Source organism: Morone saxatilis, unplaced genomic scaffold (genome assembly GCF_004916995.1).
Source record: "Morone saxatilis isolate NCDOM2014 unplaced genomic scaffold, NCSU_SB_2.0 Contig6, whole genome shotgun sequence".
NCBI classification, from domain to species: domain Eukaryota; kingdom Metazoa; phylum Chordata; class Actinopteri; family Moronidae; genus Morone; species Morone saxatilis.
In genome coordinates, this window is record NW_023340206.1 from 1,449,661 (window position 1) to 1,463,717 (window position 14,057).

General features: G+C 38.0%; 2 protein-coding genes across 5 annotated transcripts in view; one reads left to right on the plus strand and one right to left on the minus strand.

Moving 5' to 3' along the window:
- Positions 1 to 3,186, plus strand: part of cep70 (centrosomal protein 70) — an 8,897-nt gene extending 5,711 nt beyond the window's left edge. Inside the window, exons 10-16 of one of the 4 annotated variants that reach the window (XM_035677423.1) lie at positions 1,448 to 1,535; positions 1,652 to 1,798; positions 1,930 to 2,082; positions 2,210 to 2,378; positions 2,487 to 2,595; positions 2,681 to 2,760; positions 2,893 to 3,186. In XM_035677423.1, the coding sequence (XP_035533316.1) occupies positions 1,448 to 1,535; positions 1,652 to 1,798; positions 1,930 to 2,082; positions 2,210 to 2,378; positions 2,487 to 2,595; positions 2,681 to 2,760; positions 2,893 to 2,954 (808 nt within the window). In that variant the 3' untranslated portion in view covers positions 2,955 to 3,186. Of the gene's footprint in view, positions 1 to 1,447; positions 1,536 to 1,651; positions 1,799 to 1,929; positions 2,083 to 2,209; positions 2,379 to 2,486; positions 2,596 to 2,680; positions 2,761 to 2,892 lie in introns of those variants that run through there. The other 3 variants (XM_035677422.1, XM_035677424.1, XR_004797326.1) reach the window with 3 other exon arrangements.
- A 3,609-nt stretch (positions 3,187 to 6,795) lies between these two features.
- Positions 6,796 to 14,057, minus strand: part of plcd4a (phospholipase C, delta 4a) — a 14,294-nt gene continuing 7,032 nt past the window's right edge. Inside the window, exons 9-14 of the mRNA XM_035677833.1 lie at positions 10,628 to 10,775; positions 10,251 to 10,367; positions 9,231 to 9,409; positions 9,004 to 9,136; positions 8,696 to 8,845; positions 6,796 to 6,887 (exon numbers count right to left, since the gene is read on the minus strand). Coding sequence (XP_035533726.1) covers positions 6,796 to 6,887; positions 8,696 to 8,845; positions 9,004 to 9,136; positions 9,231 to 9,409; positions 10,251 to 10,367; positions 10,628 to 10,775 — 819 coding nt within the window. The remainder of the gene's footprint in view (positions 6,888 to 8,695; positions 8,846 to 9,003; positions 9,137 to 9,230; positions 9,410 to 10,250; positions 10,368 to 10,627; positions 10,776 to 14,057) is intronic.

Sequence of the window (14,057 nt, forward strand, 5' to 3'; positions counted from 1 at the left end):
TTATTGTTATGCACTGAATATACACTGAAAAAAAATTTGAAATGCAAACACTTGTATTTGCCCCATTCATCATGAGCTGAACTCAAAGATCTAAGACTTTGTACACAAAAAGGCCTTATTTCTCTCAAATATTGTTCACAAAATCTGGTCAAAATCTGGTGTTTAGCGACGCACTTCTCCTTTTTCCAAGGATATCCATCCACCTCACAGTGTGTTCGGCATATCAAGACACTGATCAGAAGCATGGGTTATTGCACCAGGTGTGTCCTTAGTCTGGCCACAATAAAACCACTGGAAAATGTGCAGTGTCACTGTATTGGGGGGTTTCCGGAAACCAGTTCAGTATCTGGTGTGACCACCATTTGCCTTCACGCAGTGCAACCACATCTCCTTCGCATAGAGTTCGTCAGTTTGTTTGATTGTCGGCATGGCAAGAACTTGGGATGTTTTCCAGCGTCCAGAATTGTGTACAGATCCTTGCAAACATGGCCGTGCATTATCATGCTGCCAACATGAGGTGATGGTCGTGGATGAATGGCACAGCAATGGGCCTCAAGGATCTCGTCACGGTATCTCTTGTGCATTCAAAATGCCATCAATAAAATTACACCTTGTGTTCGTTGTCCATAACACATGCTACCCAAAACCATAACCCCACCACCACGGGCCACTCGATCCACAGCGTTTGACATCAGCAAACCGCTCACCCACACAACGCCATACACGCTGTCTGCCATCTTGCCCTGTAACTTGCTGTCAAAACTTGCGACATCTGTGGCATTGTGCTGTGTGATGGAACTGCACATTTTTCCAGTGGCCTTTTATTTTGTGGCCAGCCTAAGCGCTCACCTGTGGCAATACCCATTGCTGTCTGATCACGCCATCTTGATATTGCCACACACAGTGAGGTGGATGGATTATCTCGGCAAAGGAGAAGTGCTCACTAACACAGGATTTTGACAGATTTGGCTGAACAATATTTGAGAGAAATAGCTTTTGTGTACATAGAGAAAGTCTTAGATCTTTTGAGTTTCAGCTCATGATGAATGGGGGCCAAAAAATTTCAACTAAAACTGTACAATGAACCCAAATAGTGAACAGGGCTGTTTATCGGAGAGTGAAGGCTCTGTGAATATAGTTTGTGTTCAGGTATTCAAAGTTTAGATCCAATAATACAAACTTTAAAAATAACAGTTTCTTTAACATAACTGAATGAAACTGAGAGCTATATTACAACCTATAAAATCAAGAATGCCTCACAATCCCCCGTGAAGCTTGGGCGACCCCCAGGTTGGGAACCACTGCTAAAAACTATAGCTTATATACAAGTTCACAAGTTGTGATGTTTACCTTTTTTGTCCTTTATTTATTTATCTTTGTTTGTTTTTATGTCCAAATACAAGAGGTTATTTACAAAAGCAAACAAGGCAATATCTCATCTTCGCAGATTGCATAAAGAGGACAACGAGACAGATATCAGTGAGAACATCAGTGAGCCAGTGAGGGAAGCCAGTCTGCGTGCCCACTATCACAATGTAAGCATATTGTTCCACAAGGTTTATTTAGCTTAGCATTTCTGGGGTTCAGTAGTTGTTATTTCCTGAAATCGACTTTTCTAATTTTCTGTGCAATTTCTTCTCCTGGATTCCAGCTGTTGAATGAGATCAGTGCTGTTGTGACCAATCCCAGTGCTCCGTTTCGACTGCACAGACAGAAGAACCCGTCTGTCGGCCCGGCTGACTTTCAGACCCTCCTCCCCACACTGGAGGTCTGGGCCCAGCAGCTCCACCTACTGAAGGTAAACGCCACCTGCCTGCAGGCTTCAATATCGCCTCCTACCACAGTGATTGATGGGAAAAACCAGGAAGGGATTGATTTGAGCTTAAAAGTCAAGCCTGAGTAACCATTATTGTGTGTGTTTGCTGGTAGGATCTGCAAAAGGGTTTAAATAAACTGAGCGGCAGACTGACGCCCTGGCAGCCGTCTGATGTCGGCCATAATGATGCAGAAGTGGTGAAGGTGGAGGACATGATGCTGCTGGTGGACACCATGCTGGAAAACACCTCAACTGACAGTGAGAAGGTACAACTGCAACGCTTTTGTAACTACTCACTCAAGGTAGTGTTTACATGGTGCATTGGTGGTTGCTTGGACAGGGTAAACTCCAGCGAAACCTAATTATTTAAAAGTGTTTTCTGTGGGGTTGTAGGTACTCAGGAGTCCCACTCGATACACTCTGGCCTCCATGGTGTCTCACTTCCAGAAGCTGTTTGACGTGACCTCGCTCAGCGGAGTGTACCCACGTATGAACGAGGTCTACACCCGGCTGGGGGAGATGACCAACACCATGAGGAACCTCCGAGATGTTCTGGACCTAGGTAACCCCTCAGCTAGAATCCAAGCTTCCGGAGTCAGTTGTGGATGTTTGCGCAGCAGTTCAGCGGGAATGAAATGATGCTCAGTCGATGTTTGGGGTTTTGTGTCAGACAGCAGGGCTCCTTCTGCCGAGGTGGTGAACCACGTGGCCAGACTGGTTTCCTCCACTGAGCACACTGCTGGATTCCATAGTCTGCTGGGAGATGCTGACATTGACAGGTACACGCATAAAGAACACACACATATTGTTTGGAATATCAGACACCCAAACTGCTCCTTCAAGTCTTTTGCTATTGTTTTTCAGTATCATCGTCAAAGTGAAGCAGCACGAGGAGTTCTTCCCTGCTTTCCATGCTCTCATCACGGACATTTTACAGACTCTAGGTAAATATGACACAATAAACACACCTTGACACCTGTGTATTAGCAGGTAGCATTGCAGTACTTTTCCTATGGGTTATTTTAACATCCTTTATGAAATAGAATTTACTACATTTACTAATATGTGTGTTTCAGGAGTAAGTCACCTGGACGACATCCTTCCAGCTGTGAAGTCTTTGAAACAAACAGCACGGTGACACACTGACTGATCTGAGGGCTGTGCTTTGTTCTATGTAATAATTGTGGAGTGATTTTTGTTTTTAATAAAAAACTGTTTGATAAATGATTCACAATGAATATCTGCATTAATGCTGGAGAATAAACAACAAGACGGGAGCATACTTAATTACATATTTTATTAAAGTTACCTACTGCAGATTTCAGATTTAGCACAGGTATGGGTGTTGATGACTAAAATTCTCATCTGCCGAGTTTTCAATGAAAAAGACTAGTGTGTAGGTTCTAGTGGCTTCTAATGGTGAAGTTCCAGATTGCAAATAACTGAGCGCTGCTCTGCGCTGCTCTGTCTAACACCAAAAATTAAGACTAAACACATAAACACTTGCACCAAGAAGACATCATAGCTCAAAGAGTAGATCTTTGAATTTTCCTGCTCAGATATGGTTGATGAAGGTCATTATTCACAGCACTAACTGCTTAAACACTGTAACGTTGCTCTTGTGAAGCAGTAATGGCAGCAATAAGGTTACTCAGTGATATATTGATGGCTGGTACAGTGGCTGTTTGCTCTGTCAGTAATTAGCTGTAGCTTTATGATTACTGGAATGTCTCTGCACCATATGACACAACTACATGTTGGTAAATAATAAGTGAAGGTGCCCACACTGTGCCAGCTCTGCGCAAATTACGCATGTTGGAGTCTGAGTGTGCGCTAATGCCTATTTTATATTTATTATATATATATATATATAATAAAATATATATAATTTTAACCCAGTATATTTATTTTGATGATTACTCATAGCCATTCATGAGTGAGACAGATTTTAAAGGATCTTTGCAGTTTGTGTGCTGTACACCCATGAGTCACACAAGAGCTCCAAAATGCAATTCTCTTGACATGTAAAACTCAGAAAATATTAAATTAATAAAAAAAGAAATACATTCATATTCAATAAATGACATCACTCTGTTCCTCAATGAAATTAATGATATTTCATGTTGAGTTATGAGTTACGTTTACATTTATCAGTTATCAACAATAACTTCAAATAAATAAACAACATGAATTAATATTAAAGCAGTTCACTAGTGATATTGAATTGTTGTATAGTGTTGCAGTTATTCACTCTGAACACTGGAGGGCTCTATTGAACTGAACACTTGTATTGTTAGATTTCAATTCTTAACATTCAGATTTTTTATTTTTCTCTTTCTTTTCAGCTAGTTTTCATTTTTATTTCACTTAATTTATTGTTTTCATGCCTAGTTTGAGTTTATTACAATGACCTTGGTCTCTACATCCTACTTGAATCCATGCTGGAGCCACCCTTCCAGTGGGATCAAGATCATCCCGATTTTTAGCATAAAAACTATCCTAATCTCCACCTTAGAGGTTTCAAATACCTAAAAACAACATTTGATCTGGATTTTGGATTACCACATCCATATCCCAGTATACTGTACTCTACTATACTAATAATAATATTTTTTAAAAACTAGTATAACCATAGTAAAACACACTATCAAATATTATTGTGCCTGTTTTTTTTTTTTTTTAAGAATAACTTCACTGGCCTAACATAGTAGATAGAATAGACTTTAACTGGAACACAGAATATTTATTTTTTTATATCTCTACCATTCATAAGTGAGACTTATTTAAAAAAAGAAAAAAGTCAGTGTATGCACATCCACAAAGTACACAAGAGATCCAAATGTAATTCACTTGCATGTGTAAAACCCAGAAACTTAGATATTAAATCTAAAAGTGACACCACTCTTTTCGTAAAAAAAAAAGAATATTCATGTTGAGTTATTGAGTTACGATTATGTTTATCAGTAATCAACAACACCTTCAGTAAAAAAATAGTTACATAGTGAATGCTGAAAGCTTTGCTCAGCTAAAATGTCTATGAAATGAACTCTGAGTCAGGAGTCACTAGCCAGATACCATCACCATGGCAACCTTTAATTGGAGTTAGGAGCACACAGCTGATGAGATTATATCTTTTTGACATACATGGCAGGCAGATAAACAGACACAAACACATTTTCAAGTATTTTTCAAGCTTTAAACCCATTTCAAAACGTATAGTGTTTAACATCTTTATGACATTTATTCAACTTTTCAGTCTAATCATTAAATTATAGTAAATAAATGAAATCCAACAGCTCAGATTAGCTCACAACCATTGCAATTTATGCAATTCATCATTTGGAAACTAATTACTATGAATAGGACTATATATCATAAGGTTTGAAAGTGGACTCCACTTTTCCAACTAGAATACTTAATAAGTTACTTTATACAAATTAAAGCCAACAATTCAGTTTGATGCCAGCTTTTTAGCAAACCTTAACATCTTCCACCTTTTTCAGATTTTAATATTATTAAATTTGTATATCTTAAACTAAATTGCTCAATTTAGCATGAGCTTTTCAACAAACCTTCAAATATTCCACATCTTTTACACAATTTCAAAGCCAGCAGTTCAGTTTAGTGTAAGGTTTTCAGCAGCAAGCTTTCACACCTGCAATTTCTGAAGGAATTGCATTCTCTACTTAATATTATACTATATTATTTGCAGTACTCTTCATTGAACTTAACACTACCATTTTATTAGATTTAAATCCTTAAAGGTCCAGTGTATAACATCAAGGAAGATCTATTGACAGAATCTATTGTAAGATAAGGTATAAGTCATAGGTATGTTTTTATTAGTTTTTGCTAGACGCCACTAAATCCTACACACTTGAGATTGAGACCGTTTCAAAACCAGTTAAAAATGTCTTGTAGTATGTTTAAAGTAAGAATCTTAGCTCAATAAGAAGATGATAATGAAGGAATAATAGTTGCACGATTAAGTGAAAATCATATTTATTTGCAGGTGGATGTGGCAAATGAATATGAGGTCTTCTACAATAAAAAACAAGCAAATAGTCATTTAACACTACAATGTGCTACACTGTACAGTACATATGAATGTTTGCGTGTATACAAAAATAGACATATCAAAACACATTTACACCATGAGCTAGTATGTACATACCACAAAAATAACATCAGATGACACAAGACTACTCACAAGTGCAGATTCATAGGGAAATCATATTATTTAAGCAAATGAAGCAAACTACACTCACTTTTGCCTTTTTTTGAAAGAATGACATGCAGAAGAGCAGAAAAGCATCCATGAGCCAAATCTCTAATCTGATTGGGAACATTGGGAGGTGTCATAATGCCTTGACCTTCGACCTCCTGTTGCTCCAGTGCAGCTGTTCAATGGATGGTAGAAAGCTGTGGTTGTGATGAGGATGCCCCTGATTTGCATAAAGTAGCCTAGACCTCAACTTTATGCAAATGAGGAGCAGCAATCTCAAAATGCACTGCCAGAAAGCTAGCATCTCCCATAGATTAAGTTCTTGCTGGTAGAATCTGCCCTTATTGACAATGACAGTGTCTGTGAAGTGCTGTTTTAAAAGAAAATACTGACAGAGAATACACATCCTGATCTAAGCATAATGGTGGCACATTCTTCTCTACAACACAATATTTCAGCAGAAACAAATATTTTTGCTACAGACACAGTACACCAAACATGAGCAGCAAAGTTCAAGTCAGTCACAGTTAACACACTATAGTGGATAAAACAAAAAACATGCATATCTAATACACATCTGCTGCCTAAGAACCACTAAACATTTGGCGTAGTATTTATTCACATCAAATAAGAATAATATTAAATACTATTTTAGGAACTATTTTCTATAGGAAGGAAGGATTCTACTCTCATCATTAATAATATGTGCTGCGGCTTTCCAGTACCTCTGCTGTGTTTGGAAAATGAAGGAGGTTTATTCCAGGTCCGTGATCCGGATGTGCACAAATAAGGAGGAGGGAGGAATACTGGTTCCATCTTTGGACAATAAGTGAATGTGACGATAACCTGAAAACACAAAACAATCGCAGGGATTAGGAGAACATGGTTCTTTGACTTATTTATTATAATAACTGTCATTAATAAATGGTAAATAGTTAATTAAATTATAGTTAATAGTTATTGCACTGTTAACAAACAATGAAATGATCATTAATAATATTTACTAATTGCTAGTAATGCTGTTATTTGTAAAATGTTACTGTAAAATTTATTTATTTGTAAAATTATTATTAAAGGCTATGATTAACTTTATATAATGCCTATAGCTGATAAGAGACAGTCATTCTAAATACATTAGTAAGCTATTTATTAACAGTTCATTGGTGCACACATTTTATCAGCTATGATAAGTATTTGTTTATTATTACCAAATTATTGGTATACCTTTAAGAAATTATAAACAAAAATCTACAAACTAATTATTAACAAACTGTTACAAATATCTAGTCCACCTATCTATGTAATGTTTATAAACTGTCAATCGGATAAAGTTGCAATTGATGATTACAATTCCTTGTCAAATGGTCTCATATAATTAACAATATATAGTTTATAAACTAATTATTTCATATTACACAAACTAAGTTTGGAATATAGTGAGTTTGACTTTAGAAGAAGCATTTGATATTTAACTTAGAGGGAAAGTATAACTAACTAACTTTAAAACTAACTCTTTTATTTGGTTTTCACAGAAATGAATGAAATGCTTGGGCCAGCCACAAAACTTTAGGTTCTCAAATAAGCAAATTATTTAATTTAATTGACTAAATTGTATTTGTTTTAGTTGATGAAAACTCTAGGCAAGTAGTTTAGTCTTATTTCATATTTATCAATCATCATTTCTATTTTTTAATGATTATTATTACAGTGACCTTTCATATACTAGAGTGTAAAGTACACTTGTGCTGTTCTTTATGATTTCTTTTGAGGAACTTTTAAATATAACCATTTGGAATGACACAGCAAATTCCAAACTGGTTGAAACATCAACCATACAGGCATGTATTAACACAACATATGGCTGTTGCAATATGAAAAGAATTCATCACATTTTTAACACATTGTGCCCCTCAAGCGAATGTTTTTGTCTGCTGTATGACATAATAATAGTTACGTGCTACTTTTTTCTTTTTTTTCCATATGGAATATATAGACAGGAGCCCCTTGCATGTGTGTACTGAAAATAATGAAGACGCATACATTGTATTGCTTATTCTAGGGCATTTTCTACCATTTCAGTAAAAGTAGTATTAATTAATCAGATTTTTCATGTGATATAAAAATGTCAAAGGTGTACTATTAAGATACTTGGTCAAAGTATGTCTGTACCAGATTTCAAGAGTTTAGACAAATCAGAACAAATGTTATGGCATTTTTCGATATCATAAACGTAGTCTAAACTGACCTCCAAATGTAATTTATTTAATTTACAACATGGGCTGCAGTGCTGCAGGGGCAGATCTAGAGAAATATTCACGGGGTGGCATGGAGACTTTAAGTGATGGCAGAACTATATGCTGATTTAACAGCAATCACATATATCAATATTTGCTTTTGTTTAACTTTTCTAATTCATTGTGATTTTTTTTTACCACAGAATCCCGGGAGTGCTTTTTTCGGAGGGGACAGTAAGTTACATACTTAACCTACCTCAGTTGTCCATTCAACTATTTGTTGGCAAAAATTGCCCCAGTCCTAAGCAACTGCTTATATCATTTAATAGGCAGAGCCAGCTCTGCAGTAAAGGTACTGGACAGCGAGAAGAAGTTTGCTAGAAGAAGCTATAAGAACTTAACCCAGTTCTTCATTCTTACCTTGCTGCATGCAGCTGAGAGAAAGTGTATACTGCCCCACAAAGTCATTTTTAGATGTCTTGTCATAGTCCTCCACCACAAAACGTACCATGGCCAGCTGTGGAGTGTGGATGGTGAAGCGCAGAGTGTCATACCACACAGGATTAAACCCTGCAGAAGGGACAAACCGTTGACAAACCAGTGTCAGCACTCCTGCTGCTAAGTCCTAAATGTGTAGAACCAAGCCAAATCTGACATCCATCTATTCATTCATTCATTCCCTCCTTCATTTATTTCTACAGGGTCTGGGTCCACAGAATCTCCTGTACCATTGTTCTCAATGTATCTGGTCTCCTGCTTGGCCTGGTCCATAGGAACCCCATGAATCTCCACTCTGACCAGAGGATCCACTATAGAATCCTCTTTGATGTTGACTTTGGGCAGCTGCTGACCACTGATCACCTTAAACACATAAACACAGTGTCCTCAACAGAACAACGAAATAGGTAATAAACTGTAGGCATACATGTTGTCTTACTTCCTGTGTGGTTCGTACCTGTATGGTGAGGACAACAGGCTGGTAGCCGTCCCGTTTTTGGGGCGTCTCAGGGTCAAATCTTTTCTCCGCCTCCTTCATAAAACTGGGCTTTAGGACGTAGCCGCAGTTGCCATTCTGACTAAACAGTCCGTCATTCAGATCCATCCCTTCCCCAGCAGTCTGGAAATTCAACGCAACTGAATGAAAAGGAAAAGAAGATGTACTTTTTTGCTTCTTTTTTTTATTATTTGGATTCACAACACACTGTTTTTCAGGCACTTTGAGAGAATGAAAATATTATTAAAGCTGCAAACTGACTCAGATATGAACTAAGATATTAAGACTTTAAAAAGATGAAATAGAGCTGGACTTAAAAGCTTGCGGTATGAGAGGAAAGGTACAGAACAAGCGTCGGAAGTTAATGGTAATAACTAGACAGGTATGCTAGCTTGCCAAGATGTTAGGCATGCAAAACTAAATGTTGCCTACAGACCATAATTCATGTTTAACGTCAAGGAATTGTGTGGTACAACGTACACAATCTTGGTTTTAGAACAGAGTAAGCGCTAGCGATGGTTGTTACGATGTTGTCTAAGTAGGTGGGTTTCGCAGCGAAAGATGAGCATTGACTACGCTGTCCTGACTTCAGTGCTCGAGCATGTTTGGTGTCACTTTAGGATCACAACTCACATGACTGCCATAAAAAGAATAAAAGGCACATGACATGGACATCCTAAAGCTAGCTACCCTGTTAATATTTTGTTATCATACGTTCAAACTAGTCCTGGAGTAAGGTCCTATGTATCCCTTTCTGTTATCCAAACCTATTGGGAGCTGCAGTTGTTTGCTGTATAACCCAGTTCCTTCCCATTTTGTCCTGTCTTGATTTAAGTTGATAAGAAGGAATTGCTAATGCAAACTGTAACCCAATACAGCATTACTAGTGAAAAAAATACTACGGACAGAAATACAAATGATTAAAGGAAGGAGGTCTAAACGCCTGAGATAAAGTCAAGTCTGTCTTTCAGTTTCAATCACCAATTTGGCACCCAGCGTTCCACATTTCCTGGGGATTGAAATTGGAGGAATCAGTTCGGAAGCCACTGGGATAAACCCTGGTCAGCTGCCGCGAGTTATGGTGCACAAACTCGGCCCCTGAAATGGAGATAATATCAGAAATATAATTAAAGTCGACAAATAGGGTGTGACTGAAGCCCCTGATACATGTTATTGTGTGTGGATCATAAACACAGTCAACTTTAGTCATTTTCATACTGAAAAGTTCAGAAAACTCTAACCCCTAATTTAAGTATTAATTGTTTCACCATGACATAACATGTATTAAATTACTGTATCTATCATAAGCTTTACATTTTAATATCTGAGGCAGAGAGGAATGATAAGACTAGACTCACCAGCCTCCCTCAGGTGTTTGCGGGCCTTGGACTCTGTGAAAGAGGCCACCTCATAGAACTTGGAGTGGATGCGAGAGTGTTTGAAGCTACTGAAGTGGACGCTTTTGCAGTAAACAACACAATCTGACAACTCCTTGGACAGACGTTGCTTTGACCTCTGTGGAAACACGAAGACAACAGATAAAAAAGGTAAGACACTGATAAATGCATTTGGTTAATATATGTGGGTAGTTTATAAAGTCATCAGCAACCTACAAGACAATGATCAAAAGTATGGTTTTGTATTAACATAAAAAGTTAGAGATTTGAGAAACAGTGTCCATCTACTTTGTCTGTGTTTGAGCACAGGCTCGGATCGTATCGATCAATGCAAGGGCTACAGAGATTTATGAGCGGCCAGGCAGCGGGATAACAAGGGCAAGTGTCATGAAAGCATTTGTGTTGTTGCCATTTTCCTGTTGCTAACTCTTAATGCTTTTACAAAGCTGTGAAGTGTTGATTTTCCGACAGGGGAAACAGCTAATAGGTTCAACACCAGACTTACTTGAATTGCTGAACAAATCTGAGATGTGGGCAAAGATTCAAAGGCAAAGGTCTGGAAAGAGGATACTAGTCAAGGCCTGTTTTTTTCTTTTCTAGACTTGACAATGTGTGAAAGAGGCATTTAAACCTCTTTGGGCCATTAACACCTTGAAGTCACATGACGCTCATTGAGCTTGACCCTTGAACTGGCTAGTCAGCTGATTGTTATTTCAATCGCTTCCACGTGATAGGGTAAACCCTTGTGATGGGAAGGAATCCTGTCATGGATGGAAGCGCCAGGCATATCCAAACCTTGAGACAACCCCTTTTTGAATTGCGTAAGTGATCCTCGACCACAATGCCAAAGAAAAGCAGGTGTGCTGCCAGGGTAGCTTCCATGACTGTAGAGATCAGAGGTGTGGCAGACCCAAACACTACTATGACAGTGAAACCTGCAGAGCACCTCTGCATGCACGCCTACCTGCTTCCACATGAAAGCTGATCTGGCTGGTCTACCCAGGCTTCAGAGTGTCAACCCCCCCCGTCTACCAGACAGCAAGACAGCCATCTATCCAGACACCTAAACCATCAGTAGAGGCACCGCCGAGCTCACATCACTGCCAAACTCGACGCTGGCCTCACCTCTGCTGACCGTGCTGACAGGAGTCCCAGTGTGGCATTTCATGCTTCTCAGATGCTTATCAATAAACATGACTTTAAGTGCCCAATGATTCCTTTACACACGTAGTTAGCTGCACTGGACATAGATGCACATTCACCATCAAACATTATCCTCTACAGAGTGTAACAAATACAAATCCATCCTACGGATGTGAAAAGCAGTAGCATGAGATAGGGCCCTGAGCAGAACTTGTCCCCCATCCCCAACTCTCTTAAATAGTTTCAAAATGAACTTTGCAATGTGCAGAAATGTTCCGAACACCTCATTCTACAACTACAGTGCATTTGCATTCTTGCAAAAAATGGAATTCGCTTTGTGTTTATGTACATGAGATAGGCACCGTAGCGGGCGAGTGGGCAGTGGAACCTAGCTCAGCACCTTCCTATGTCCTTTCTTGGTATTTTGTAAGTTTATCTTCTTTATTTATTAGACCTGAAAAGCTAAGATGTGTGTAATATAGCAAATTATTTTAAGCTCTAAAATCTCTTAGTGTTGCATATTGTAGGAGGAGTGTGTAGGATTTAGCATCTAGTGGTGAAGTAGCAGATTGCAACAATTTGAATTCAGCTCAGCCTTCCATGCATGTAGAAGAAACCACAGTAGCTTCAAAACTGACAATAAATCCTCCTAAACACATTTAAAGGCTTATTAGACAGAATGGAACAACAATTTGTAACACAGGATTTTACGACTTTGGAAATTTGTCAGTGGCAACTTTTTTATCTTTTGTCACAGTGATATTTAGGTAGACAATAGAAATACAGCATTCATGTTACACAGTAATCCAGCAGGATTACTTGCATTTGATTGGCCAGCACAGCACCTTGCAGGATGATTGTGCTGCATTGCGGCAAAAGTTGATCCTGGTTGACCTTTTTGCCAAACGACCCTGCATTTTTTTGCAGCATTTTCTTCGCGCAGCGTTAAACTGAACACTGCAAACTCCATCTTCTGAGCAAAATATGATAGAAAATTCTGGAAAAAGCTGTTCCTAAATCAACATTGTAACGTGTTTAACGTGTATGCCATTTGCATTAACCTTTATGATGACAGAGTTAGCAAAAGAAAGGGTAAAAAAAGAATCAATTTTAACATAAAGGAAAAAGGAAATTTAACACCATTTTAATATCTCTTCTAAGTTGGTTAGATACAGTATTAGTACATTTGCCTTCTAAAAACTGCAGTTTCAAAGTTTTGCTAGGTCAAATGGTTGACTAATGACTACTGACAAATTCCTTATCAGTTTCATTATATATTTATGATGGCTTTAATTATTTGTTTAGTCTTTTAGGAACCTGTCTTTAAGTTAAATTTCCAAATTAAATTTATAATGTAACAAAACTACTGTTAATGACACAATATTACATTTAATGACCATGTCTGTTGACAAGTTATGTTATCATACTGTCAATGGTTACTATTCAAAATGCCAACATTTAAAGTGTTTTATTTTAATGCATTCAGAAATGTAGCCAAAAAGGCTACACTTGATATTTCATTACTTAGAGACTCTACACTTCAGTATTTACCAACAGAGGTGATTACTGACTGCAATTAGTGCATATCAAGTATCCCATTTTAGAAAAGACTGTACAACCTTCACCTTGTGGAACTTAGCCTAGTTTGGCCTAGTCTGGCTTGTCACGACAGAATGGGAGAAAAAGCAAGCTTGAGATCCTATCGTGCTTCCTTCTGTCTTGTCTACTTTTACATTTGTGTACAGTGGTAGAAGATGTGCATTCCCTGTAGTTATGTAATAGCTGATATATCTTTTATAGTTGAAAAGTGTCAAAAGATAAATATTCTTTTTCTAAGGCCTGAGTTTTTAACCTTAAAAAACCTTCAATGAAGTTTATTTCAGATCTGAATGTCTGTGTTAGAAGACATCAATGTCATGAGTATTAGCACAGTGCTGAAGCCTCATTCTCCTCCCTGCATCTGTCTTTCTCTGCTATCACAGTGTAAACAGATCACCTTATCTAACACCCAGTGTCTGCTCCCTGCCCTTCAATCCTCTGTATTTTTCATGAGGGATGACAGAAGTTTATGCAATCCTTTTCCGCTGGATAAAAAGGCGACCAGATTTCTGGGCGTCCCTGAGTGGCTTACAAAACACTCAAGCAAACTTACAACAAACACACATGAAAGGAGAACAAGTATCAAGATTATTTTAGTGTGCTGTAGTAAATCAGGGGCATAAAATGGTATTAAAATTACAATGATATA